General features: G+C 55.7%; 2 protein-coding genes across 2 annotated transcripts; one reads left to right on the plus strand and one right to left on the minus strand.

Moving 5' to 3' along the window:
- Positions 1-270: 270 nt before the first annotated feature.
- Positions 271-5600, plus strand: LOC119825641 (cytochrome P450 2W1). Its single transcript, XM_038346629.1, has 9 exons — positions 271-453; positions 1424-1586; positions 1831-1980; positions 2054-2211; positions 3093-3266; positions 3585-3723; positions 3807-3991; positions 4161-4302; positions 4419-5600. The coding sequence occupies exons 1-9, from the start codon at positions 271-273 to the stop codon at positions 4604-4606; spliced, it is 1482 nt and encodes a 493-aa protein (XP_038202557.1). The 3' UTR covers positions 4607-5600.
- A 1811-nt stretch (positions 5601-7411) lies between these two features.
- On the minus strand, positions 7412-11665 carry C10H7orf50 (chromosome 10 C7orf50 homolog). The gene is given in 6 exon segments (XM_042055848.1): positions 7412-8384; positions 8433-8611; positions 9965-10046; positions 11283-11424; positions 11427-11472; positions 11558-11665. Coding segments are annotated over 6 exon segments (609 nt in total). The 3' UTR covers positions 7412-8332.
- Between the last annotated feature and the right edge of the window lie 634 nt (positions 11666-12299).

A 12299-nucleotide genomic window follows, 5' to 3' on the forward strand; every position in this document is an offset into this window, starting at 1 on the left:
CAACCTGTGACCAAAAAGCCTCGGCTCTGCACCTCCTACAGAGGTTCTTTTGGCCCCAACCCAGGCTCCCTGCCACAGAGGCGACCCCACATTTCACACAGCCTGTAGCTTTAAGTCTCTTGCTGGGCTGTCCCCTGCGAACTGCTCATTCCACATTCTCGGGGTGGTGGGGTGGGTGGGGTGCTGGCACGCCCTGGGGAGGATGGCTATAAGGCACGGGGATCACGGGGCCCCTGGAGAGCTGAGGGTTTGCTCAGCTCAGCTGTTCACATGATTCTGCTGCTCCTGGGTGTCTCAGGGATCTTGCTGCTTCTGGGGCTATGGGGGCTGCTCCGGGGCTATGCCCGGCATTGCACCCTGGCCCCTCGGTGGCCCCCTGGGCCTCGCCCTCTGCCGTTTCTGGGGAACCTGCATTTGCTGGGTGTGACCCAACAAGACCGGGCACTGATGGAGGTAGGGTAGGCAGTCCTATGTCATCTCACTGCCTTGATGGTGTCTGTGTTCCAGCTCCAACAAGGGAAGCCAGTGTGGGACACAAGAGCCCAGAGGCTCGTCCCCAGAGAGCAGGGGTAGGAAGTTACGCATAACCCAGGCTGGAGATGTAGCTCATTGTAGTGGGCTTATTCAGCATGCAGAAGGGCCTGGTTCTATGCCCGCACTGCAAATAAGCAAGCAAGCAAGCAAGCAAGCAAGCAAGCAAGCAAACAGCGGGAAGCGCAGTCTAGGGTCATGGTTCAGGAGTGGTGGGCAGGGTGGGCTCTGGGAGGCATATTTGTGGGAAAGCCTGCATGGGACAGCGAGAAAGAAGCTGGCAGATGTATCTAGTAGTGACTGAAATGGGGTACGGTTGCAGATCGTTAGGCAGTGTCCTTATTTGAGGGGGGGAGTGTCACTGGGATACGGGTTCTCCCCAGGACCCAGAGGTGAAGGTATGCTGGTTGCTCTGCCTCTAACCAGGGTTGACAGACTCAGTGGGGTGGAGGTCCTTGAACTTTGTTCAAGGGACTCTTGTTTGTTGAGAAGTCCACACACCTGCAGACCTGACTTGAAGTGGCTCTGTCCCCACCTTCCCTCGGGTGGATCAGGCTAGACTCCATGTGGCTTCAGGCACTAGGTTCAGGCTCTACTTCAGGTCTGATTCTGGGGAGTAGATATCCGGCAGGCCCAGTCATGGCTCTTGGTGAGGCCGGCACAAATTCAATTTCTGCTTTTCCATTTTCAGGATTTTTTGGTTTTGTTGTTGCTGTTTTATCTTTGAAGTGGGGAGATGGCAGTCTGAACAGCACCCCTTCCTGGGGAGACTGGAGGGGTTCTTGGGGTGGTCCCGTCCAGCTGGAAAGTCCACAATACTGTTGTCCTGCTAATCCCAGCTCTTGGAGGGTAGGTGGGGACTGCCTATCTGACACCTGTCTGTCCCTACCAGCTCTCCGAACGCTATGGGCCAGTGTTCACAGTCCACCTGGGATCTCAGAAGACTGTGGTGTTGTCAGGCTACGAGTTGGTGAGGGAGGCCCTGGTTGGGACCAGGCATGAACTGGCCGACAGGCCCCCAATCCCCATCTTCCAGCTCATCCAGCAAGGCGGGGGTAGGTGGGAACTGGGATTCCCTGACAGACTGGGGGGGGTGTCTTGGCTTCTTGGGCTGGTGCTGGGGAGGAACAGGATCAGAGGATCAGTCCATGGCAAGCCTAGAGAGGTATGGCCAAGGGTAACCTCTGGATGGGACGGGCCTGGAGTTGAGCCTGGGCCCCCCAGTTGGGCCCCCTATTCCCTGTATGTGTCATCAGGATGGGGAGTGGCTAGCACTCACAGCTCATGTCTACCCAACAGGCATCTTCTTTTCCTCTGGAGCCCACTGGAGGGCGGCTCGTCAGTTCACGGTGCGGACACTGCACAGCCTGGGGGTGGGACAGTCCCCCATGGTGGGCAAGGTGCTGCAGGAGCTGACCTGTCTTAAGAAACAGCTGGACAGCTATGGAGGTGAGTGGAGGACCAGGCTGCCTTTCCCTGGGATCTCTGCCCCCTGACGCCTGTTTTCCTCCCTGACCTCCAGGCCAGCCCTTCCCCTTGGCCCTGCTGGGCTGGGCACCCTGCAACATCACCTTTGGACTCGTCTTCGGCCAGCGCTTTGACTACCAGGACCCTGTGTTTGTATCCCTGCTGAGTCTCATTGACCAGGTCATGGTCCTGTTGGGGTCACCTGGCATACAGGTGAGAGGCCGCCATGCCACAGGGAACTGAGCCCCTGTTGAACTAGGGTGTATGTGTGTGTGTGAGGTCAGGGCTGGTTGGTACCCAACACGGTTCCTCCTTTCCCAGCTGCCAGTTTTGCCACCCTTTGGACAAGGAGCCCTGGGGCTAGGAAATGTGGCTTCACTGCTAGAGCATTTGCCTAGCGTGCACGAAGCCCCGGGTTTCAGGCCCAGCACCAGACACCTGCCATCCCAGCACTCTGGAGATGGACTCAGGATGAGGCCCCATAGGGGGTAGGGAGAGCAGTCACTGTGGTGACCATGCTTTTAGCATCCCACCTGTGCAGTCAGAGCAAGCAGTGAGTTCATCCTCAGAGCACTCTCTGAGGAATGGAGAGGCCGGGTCCCTCTGGATAGCTCAGGCAGTAGGGATGGTCCCTATCACTTTAGAGCAATATGTGGCATTTCCCACCAGTAATTGCCAATATAGGGGCTGCTGGAATCCTAAATACCTACTGACACCAAACCCACTCTACTATAAGCTACAAAGTGCCCCTCCCCAAGACCTATGAGCCTTCCCCATGGTAGCCATCCCTCCTCTGCCCTTCCCTTTCAGCGATGATAGAAAGGAACATGTCCCTAGGCAGCCATTACTCTTGGTCTTGGCACAGCCATCCAAGTACATCAGGTCACCTGGCTTCTTCCTGAATGCCCTGAGATTCCCTCCTAGCCCCCGGACTTCCAGGGGGTGGTAAGCCTTCAGTACTGTTGGCCTGGTGCCCTCTTGTGGCCAGGGGCAGCATTGCCCGGTGCACCTGCTGCTAGACGGACTGGCTTGCTCACAGGGACTGCCTCCGTCACCTCACCCTTACCCCACCCCACTGTCCCACCCACTCTCAGCTATTCAACACCTTCCCTCGGCTGGGGGCTCTGCTGAGGTTGCACAAGCCAGTCTTGAGCAAGATCGAGGAGGTGCGCACCATCCTGAGAACCCTGCTGAAGGCACAGAGACCACCCTTGCCAAGTGGCGGCCCCATGCGGAGTTACATGGAGGCTCTGCTCCAGCAGGGCCAGGTGTGAACAGGCCGGGACTTTCCCAGAGACCAATCAGGGGTTTAGTGGCCCCAGCTCGGGGGAGGGAACTACTGAAGGTTCTTTCCCATTTGCTGGGGACCGCTGGGAGTCTGTCTCCTCCTCTGTGAGATTAGCTCCTCAAAGTCCCTGGAATGGGCACTGGGGCTGGGTGGACTCTTCAGTAAATGCCATTCACTGCCCCCCCCCTCCACCCGCCTGACTTCTACCTCATTCTCTGTGGCCTAGGACTGGGGTGGTCCATAGGTTGGGGTTGGATCCCCAGAGCTTTGAGCCCCATTCTAACCATCTGCCCTGCAGGAGGATGACCCTGAGGACATGTTTGGCGAGGCCAATGTCCTGGCCTGCACACTGGACATGGTCATGGCTGGAACAGAGACCACAGCAGCCACACTGCAGTGGGCAGTCTTCCTAATGGTTAAACACCCACATGTGCAGGGTGAGAGTCACCTTATGGTAGGGGGTTGGAACCCTTAGGGGTCCGGAGGGGGCTCACTCATGCAATGCCATCCTCTGGCCTAGGCCGCGTGCAGGAGGAACTGGACCAAGTGCTGGGCCCTGGGCAGCTACCCCGGCCAGAGGACCAGCGAGCGCTGCCCTACACCAGTGCGGTGCTGCATGAGACCCAGCGGTACATCACACTCCTGCCCCATGTGCCCCGCTGCACAACTGCCGATATTCATCTGGGGGGCTACCTGCTTCCCAAGGTGCGGTCCTACTTCTTTGCTCTGACTGGGTTGACAGGGGACTTCCTGGGTCTCATATTCATTTGTCCAGGTGGTGGAGGTGGGAGGCAGGAACTCCGCCAGGTGGCGCTCTGCCACTTCCCCTCCCTCCAAGCAGATCAGCCTACCTTGGGACCCCTCTACCCTATAGGGCACCCCTGTGATTCCGCTGCTGACCTCAGTGCTCCTGGACAAGACGCAATGGGAGACCCCAAGCCAGTTCAACCCACACCACTTCCTGGATGCCGACGGGCGGTTCGTGAAGCGGGGTGCCTTCTTGCCTTTCTCCACTGGTAACTTGCTGGCCCTCAGCCTTCAGGGAGTGCCTTCACTAGCTAGCTCTTGCCTGCCCCTCTCCCCTCCAGAAGCAGACCTGGCACCCTACATGGTGCTGTGGTTTCTCTTTCAGGCCGCCGGGTCTGCGTTGGAAAAAGCCTGGCCATGACGGAGCTCTTCCTGCTGTTTGCCGGCCTCCTCCAGCGGTACCATCTGCTGCCCCCACCCGGCCTCAGCCCCGCAGACCTGGATCTGCGGCCTGCCCCAGCCTTTACCATGCGGCCACCTGCCCAGACCTTGTGTGCAGTGCCTAGATCCTAGGGTGCTTGCACACTGTCAGAGCCTCACTGCCTCTCCCTCGGGGCGCACTGCAGGCTATGGTGTGGTTGAAGCGCCCCTAGCAATGAATGACAGGCAGACGGTGCCTATTTTGTCCCTCTGAACCACAAGATGAGTACCACAGCTTTTATGCCACAGTGTACAGTAGGGCCAAGCTGCCCAAGTTTGTCCACTGGAGGTTGGAAGCTGGCCTTTCATCTGGGCATGGGGGAGTATATATGTGTCCTGCTTAGCCTAGCAGCTCTACCTTGGCCTGATATGATGTTCCTAGAAACCTATCTTCCAGGCTCCTTCATTCCGAACACTACAGATTGTTCTCTACTCTGGTTCCCAAGGCAGTCAAATCCCCAGAGCATGGACTAGGCCTCAGTTCTCCATTGTTCTCCGTCACCAGAGCCTACCATTGGTTATACCAGCTCCGCACCCGGCCACGGGGGGTCCCCAAACTCAGATACCTGGCCTATAGCCCTTCCACAGTTCCCAGTGCACCCTCCTATCTCTCTAACTAGGCAGAATCTGCCAGTCACAGTTCGGGGTGCTCCACCTGTGACCAAAACCAAGGGAATCCCAGAGCTTGACCACAGGTGACATTTCTGTCCCCTTCTCCTGTGAAGACTGACACGCTGTGGTGACCTGGGGCAAGAACACTTGGCAGGAAGAGCATCTCCCAGCTGATTTCCTGGGAACCTCTCTCCCAGGTTCCTAAAGCCAGGTCTCACTGACAGTGAGCAACTCACCACGTTTCCCTTTGACCTGGCTACCAGGAGACCCAGCGCTATGGCTCTTGAGCCTCCTGGCTACTCCCTTCTTTGTGCTGTTGTTTGTATTCTCTGTTTCTGTGTGCCCACTCAAGGCTTTGGAATGTGCAGGCTGATAACCCTGCTGCGCATGTCTGTTGTGACAACATGCCAGCTCCAGAAGTGCCTTCTTCAGCAGCATCCCCGTAGCCCGAGACAGCGGCAGACAGTGCAAGGCTTCCCCAAGTGCGGAAGGGCAGGGTTGGATGTCACCAGGAGTGGGAAGAGCCAGCTGGAGTAAAGATCAGGTGACACTTGGGTCCCTTCTGGCACCAACAGTCCGGTGGTTGGTGGTGAATGAGTCCCCCTTGGGCTCTGATGTCACACTGCTTTGATGCTAGACCCAGCCAGGGCTTTAAAGTAACTAAACCTTAAGTGTCAGAAGTGTCTGAGGGATGCAGGACAAGGCTGGGGACAGGGCTTTGTAGGTGAGATAGGGTCTGAGTACAAATAGCCAGACTGCCTGAGACCCATGACCCAGGGAAAGGTGCATACTTTGGTCGGCTGCCTCTCTCCCACACGAATGCAGAATTCTGCCACTGTGCCCAAGTGCTAGGGACTTGATACAAGCTACCACTTTTTTTCCCAGATAGGGTTTCTCTATGCATCCCTGGCTGTTCTGAAACTCACTGTGAGAACCAGGCTGATCTCAAACTCAGAGATCTGCCTGCCTCTGCCTTCCGAGTGCTGGGATTAACAGTGTTTTTCACCACTGCCCAGTTCCATCCTAACACTTTCACAAGACCCAGGGACAGCTCAGCTCTGCTTCACTCAAGTGATCTGGTAGAGTTTGCAGCCCAGGGGCTACCCCAGTGTGCGCCCTCTCTTCTGCCATGTGGCATCTTGTTCCAGGCAGGAGGCCAGTGCTTAAGGCGGTAGGGACTGGACCGCCCTCTAGTGGCGGAAGGATCTGAACGGAACGGCGGCTGCTCTCACAGGCTCACTTGGACCTCTCTGGGTAGCTGAGAGCAGCTGAGGGCAGCCTGGCTTTAGCCCAGATGGCTCTGGTTGGCCATCAATCTCCTCAGTGTGACGCAAGTCCTGTCCACTTGGAGCTGGGAGTGGGCGGTGGAACTCTGTCCTCTTGGGCCTTGCATCACTCAGAGCAGCTGTCACCACCCAAAGGAGACCCCTGAGAGACTGGGCCGGTTAACATCCATGTAGGGAGGGTACCAGCGTGGGAGGGTCACCTGGTCCACCTGAGATCCCAGCCACCATTCCCTCCTGCCTCTTCAACTGTGGGCTGCAACTCTACTCAGGAAAAAAAAAAAAAAAAAAAAAAAAAAAAACCAAAAAAAACCACATTTGGCAAGTCAGACATTTCTGTGCAACAATCAAAAATTAGAAGTAAAATGTGTAGCCTGGGGGTGATGGCGCACACCTTTAATCCCAGCACTTGGGAGGCAGAGGCAAGGGGAATCTCTGAGTGCAGGGCCAGCCTGGTCTACACAGAAAAACTCTGGTTAGAAAAACCAAAAATAAATAAACAGTAAAACGTGTAAGAAATCCTGTTTCCTGGTGTCACATAGCACAACTTCCCTGTAGCCTTGGTTCTGGGCACACATGCATGTTCAGAACCACCGTGCACACCCTTCTGCCGCAAGACCTGAACACACTGTGCATGCACTCCTGCCGCAAGACCTGAACACACCATGCATGCCCTCCTGCCGCATGACCTGAACACACTGTACATGCAATCCTGCCACATGATCTGCAACCTGAAACACCCTGGCTCACGACCTGATGCTATCAGTCTCAGGGCTTTATTTATTTATTTTGGTTTTTCAAGTCAGGGTTTCTGTGCAGTCCTGGCTGTCTTGAACTCAACTCTGTAGACCAGGCTGGCCTCGAGTTCAGAGATCTGTCTGCCTCTGCCCCCCGAGAGCTGGGATTAGAGTCTCAAGGTTTAAGACAGTTTATGGAAAACAAGCTTTCAGTATTTTCCGTCCTCTCCCTCAGTTCTCAGCAACAAGGTCACACATCTGTGGGCTGTGCTGCAAACTTGTTTTAATCTTTAATAAAAGAATAAAAATTAAATATATTCAGAATTGCTTTAAAATAAATTTCTCATGATCTAGTAGATAATATTTGATCTGTATACCTCTTTTATACAGCTCTATTCCAGGGGTATATAAAAGTTACTCTGATGCCCAGGGGTAGAGTGAGGGGCTCTGAAAAGCTGTGGCTGGATGGCCCAGGAGGCCGAGAGAGGACCCTGCACGGCTCCCACGCAGAACCCAGTGAACTTAATGCTCACTGAGTTGGACTTGCATTAAATCCTCTCTGGCCGGTCAGTGCCCTCCATACATGCTATCTATGGATGTTTCTTCATGGTCCCCAGGAAAGTCACCCAATGAGAGTCGGTTATGTGCTCTGAAAGTGACACGGGTCCAGACACAAAGGCTTAGTCATTCTGCTTCCAACACGTGGGCTGAGACAACCCAGTGAGAAGGAACTGGATCTAGCTCCTGACACTGAGGGACAACACGTGGTTGCTGAAAGCCCGTTGGGGTCAAGGGGCAGCAGCCTCTAGTAGCTCCTGGCGGCCATACAGGCCCAGGATCCTCACTCTGAGTCCCCAGCAGGGCTTCCCTGTAGGCAGGAGAGTTGTTAGGCTGTACTGCAGTGGCCCTCAGATTGAGTATGTAGGAGATCCACCATCCCCACACCAGGGAACCCTAGCTGATGGGGAAAGCCGGCATGGGTGGGCCAGTCTCTGAGATTTCATTCATAGAATCTGTTCACAGTCACTTTGGGGCCACACACATGGGAGTGGCACCTGGGAGCTGTTTCCGGGAGACCATGCTCAACTCTTAAGGCACCAGGATTGCGTATAGAGGTGTGTGTGTGTGTGTGTGTGTGTGTGTGTGTGTATGGATAGGGTCCTTTCCAGGACTTTGGAAGGAAGTCCTCAAGGCACATGACCTTCTGGTGGCCTTCTTGCTTCCACAGCGGCAGAGGAGGTAGCCCACGTGTCCTCAGGACCCAAGGCCACCTCCTCCTGTTAGGAGAGCAGCTGCAGCACCTGCCGGAGGCGCTCCATCTTTCCCAGTTGCGCATCTCTGGCCTCAGTGTCGGCCTCATCGAGCTCCTGCATCAGGGCCTCGGCCTTCTGGACTGTCAGCTCACGGGCACTGCCTTTCAGCCCCTCGAGGTAGTCCAGCAGGGTAGAGAAGTGCTCGTCAGGAACCTGGGGGGAAAGAGGACAGTGCATGTGGATCCTGAGCAGTGGCAGGGACCAGGGTTCCTCCCCGTGCTGGCCTAGGCGTCCAGCTTACACTGTCCCCACAATGGGGTCTCCCAGCAGAGCTGTGTGCAAGTGACCCCTCCCCCGCAACCACCCTGCTGCTACTTTGTCAAGACAAGAGGGGGGACATCATGGAAAAGAGGCCAGTGTGGTGGCATGACTCTCCTGTGCTTCAGACATTCCCTATATACATTTTAAAAAACTTTTTTGAGGCACCATCTCTAGCTCAGGCTGGCCAAGGGTGACCCCAAACTCCTCCTCCTTCTCCCTCCCTCTCCCACAGCAGTGCTGTGGTTACAAGTGTGCACCTTCACACCCAGTTTATGCCGGGCTGGGGACGGAACCCAAGGTCTTGGTGCCCACTAGACAGGCACTCCACCTACCGAGCCCTAGCGGCAGCTTTTGACTTTGTTTCTATTTCAAGATCATTTATTTTCAGTATGCCCACGTGAAGACATCATACAGCGGGGGAGACCCACACAGTGGGGGCAGGCCTGTGCCTGAAGGTGGGTGGGGTTGACGGGCCACAGCCCTCACTTGATGCCTCCAGATATGGGCACCCAGCACCCTAAGAGACACACACGAGCATCCTTCACCCTGTATGACAGATAGACACTCAAGGGAGCAGCCTAGGGGGAAGCAGTGGTGTGGCCCTGGGGGAAGGGTAGGAGAGTCCTGCAGGACAGAGGGCTTATGGGAGTTCAGCACTGACAGGGCAGCTCCAGCCCCCTAACTTAGCTTGTGGGGTTCTGCTGTCCAAATTCCATCTCTCCCCAAGGAACCAGATTCCTCCTTGAGAGGAGCCCGGCACACCCACACTCTTGCACATACAGGTGGCACAGAGGACAAGGAAGGGATTATTGGTCCCTGGCGAACAGGGGGTGGAGGGGTGAGAGAAGATGACACACCACTGTATGGGACCACAAGGACAGCCTTCCCAGGCTGCACCTCTGCCTTAGGGGCCCACGTGACCTGCCCTGTGCACAGAGTCCCTCACCTGGACCCTGCTTACTCTATATGTATCCGGTCACTTAGGTGAGCTAACCTCTACAAACGGACCCCATCTATGTGCAGCATGCCATGTATAGGTTCTTGGCACCTGGAAGATCCAGCCCCTATGCAGGTGTCCTGGCCAGGTGCTGATCTGCATGCAGGACCCTTGCTTAGATGGACACCTGCGCATGGACCCTGTCACCCAAGGGTCCCATTGTCCATTCAGGGCCCTGCGGACCCTGTCACTCGAATGTCCTACTGCCCATGAAGGGCCCCACCTTGGCCCGTCTACTGCGCACAGACCTTGTCCTCGTCATACATGTTCAGCAAGAGCCACGTCTGCCTCGTCCTTCTGGAATCTCCAGCTCTCCTGCTTCTGGCCCACCTGGGAACCAAGACAGACACTCAGGATATGGAGGATGGTCCCAGGGGCTCTGAGATCAGATCACCTGCAAGCTCGTGGTGGTGGAGCCTGTCTCAGGGGAATGTGCACCCTCAGCACATCTACTGTGGGGGTCCCTTACTCCATCTTGGGTACCTCTATTTGTAACCATAGGGATACAGGATCAATTTCCAACTCTAAAATCCTGTTATTTAATGACTTTAAAGGGAGCATTCTAAATTTCTTGAATCTATCAATTCTTTTCTGTTGTTTTTTTGAGAGAGCTTTAAATAGCCAAGCTAGCCTCAAACTCACTATGTAGCCAGGGTCATCCCCTTGCCCCAGCCTCTTTAAGTGCTGGGATTACAGAATATGTGACAGCATGCTCAGCTCAGTTTTTTTCATTTGCATTTTCATGTGTGTATGCATGCATGTTTGCAAGGGTGTGTGTATATGCGTGTGTGTGTTGTGTATGTGCGCGTACATGTGTGCACACATGCACAGAAGCTACAATTGTTCTTTCACCTTGCTCACTGATGCACAGTGAGACGAGCCTCTGGGCACATCTGCGAGGGAGTGTCTAGATGGGGTTACTGGAGGCGGGAAGACCTGCCCTGAGTGTGGGCAGTGCTGCCCCATGGGCTGGGGCTCTGGACTGAGAGAGTAGGAAGGAGGAAGCGCCAGCGTTCACGTCTCTGCTTTCTGTCACACGTGGACACGACGTGACTAGCTGTGTCACCCTTCTCCACCACGATGAGATGTGGCCCTAAATAACACCCTTCTTCCTGTAGGCAGACGTCGTGGCTTAGCAAGCCCACCTGGGGGGAGGCTGGAATGACAGCCCAGGAGCTAAGGATCAGCACACTCTCCTGCCTGAAAGTCCAGCTCCAGGAACTGAAGATAAAATTAATCCTACAAACCAAACAAAAACCCGGGAAGATTCCCAGCTGTGGGGCTGTCACAATCTGCAACGCCCTGTGGATCAGGGGCGTGGCCTCCCTGCCTTCCAGAATACCTGTTTTCAGTGCCCAGCCAAGATGGTGGTGTGTCTGCAGGCTGGGCACACAGTGGCCACAGAGGGGACGTGCCTGAGGGCAGCTGTGTGGATACAGAATAGACAGGGCAGGGGCCTCCCCAACACCAGTCAAGGGGTGGCATTCCCCACCCGCCACAATGGACCTCTACCCAGAACCATAGCAGCGGCAGAATGTTCTGGATTCAGCCCACAGTGGTGCTTACCCTTGGAGGTACTCCAGGGCCAGAACGGCAGCCGAGGGCTTGGCTGGCAGGGTCTGGCCCTTTGCTGTCTGAGCCGCAGCAAGGCCTGCCTCTCGCAGTCGCTTTTTCTCTTCCTTTTTCCGTTCCTTCTTCAGTTTCCTTCCAAGACCCTCCGCTCCTCAGGGGACAGTTCAGTGCTGGCCTCTAGCTCCTGAAAGTCAACGACAGGCTGTCAAGCCGGGCGTGGATCGGACCCCTGGACCCCTGCCAGCCCACTCTTTCTAACCACAGTTCACAAGAGGCTTCAGAGACAGCCATATATGGGAGGCATGCGTGGTAGGAGAGTTCAGCTCAGGGGCCGGATGGACCCAACAGGTGTCAAGTGGACTGAGCACAAGTCCCATTCCTTCAGTTTCCTGAGCCCTGTGCAGTGACCACAGAAGCCACCAGAGGGCAGCAGTCTCATGGAAACCTTGCCTGTTCTTTTCTGGCAAGTCCCTGGCTGTTGGCTCCAGTCTGTCCTGAAGACCCAGGTGGGGGCTGGAATGACCTCCATTGCTAGGGACACCTCTCAGTGAAGGACCACACGGTGGGAGCTCCGCTGTGGTGGAGCGCCGACCTCATGAATCACCACTTCTGTTGGCATCTCGCCGAGGAAGCCCATGCCTGCCCTGCCCTCCCCGCTTCCCCTAGGAGGAAGGCAGAGGATGGCATTGCAGTCATTCAGCAGTTCCAGGGAGGTCAGCCCACTTTGTCTTTCCTGGAAAAAGCGTAACTAGTATTGACTCAGATGTAGCTAGCAGCTCGGAAAGGGCGTGGGGACATGGTGAGGAACCCAAGTACCTACCCCAGGCTTTCCAGGAAGGGTGAGCTCTCCGCGATCCCAGGTTCTCATTGGTCGCACCCCAGGACAGTAACAAGATATCGCAAACAGATGCACTCCCCTCCCCCGCCCTGGGAAACCCCACACCCACAGTCCAGCCACAGGAGACCACATTTGCTCAAATAAGGGCACTTCCTCCTCAGTCTACAGTGAAG

This window comes from Arvicola amphibius, chromosome 10, assembly GCF_903992535.2.
Source record: "Arvicola amphibius chromosome 10, mArvAmp1.2, whole genome shotgun sequence".
Classification (NCBI taxonomy): domain Eukaryota; kingdom Metazoa; phylum Chordata; class Mammalia; order Rodentia; family Cricetidae; genus Arvicola; species Arvicola amphibius.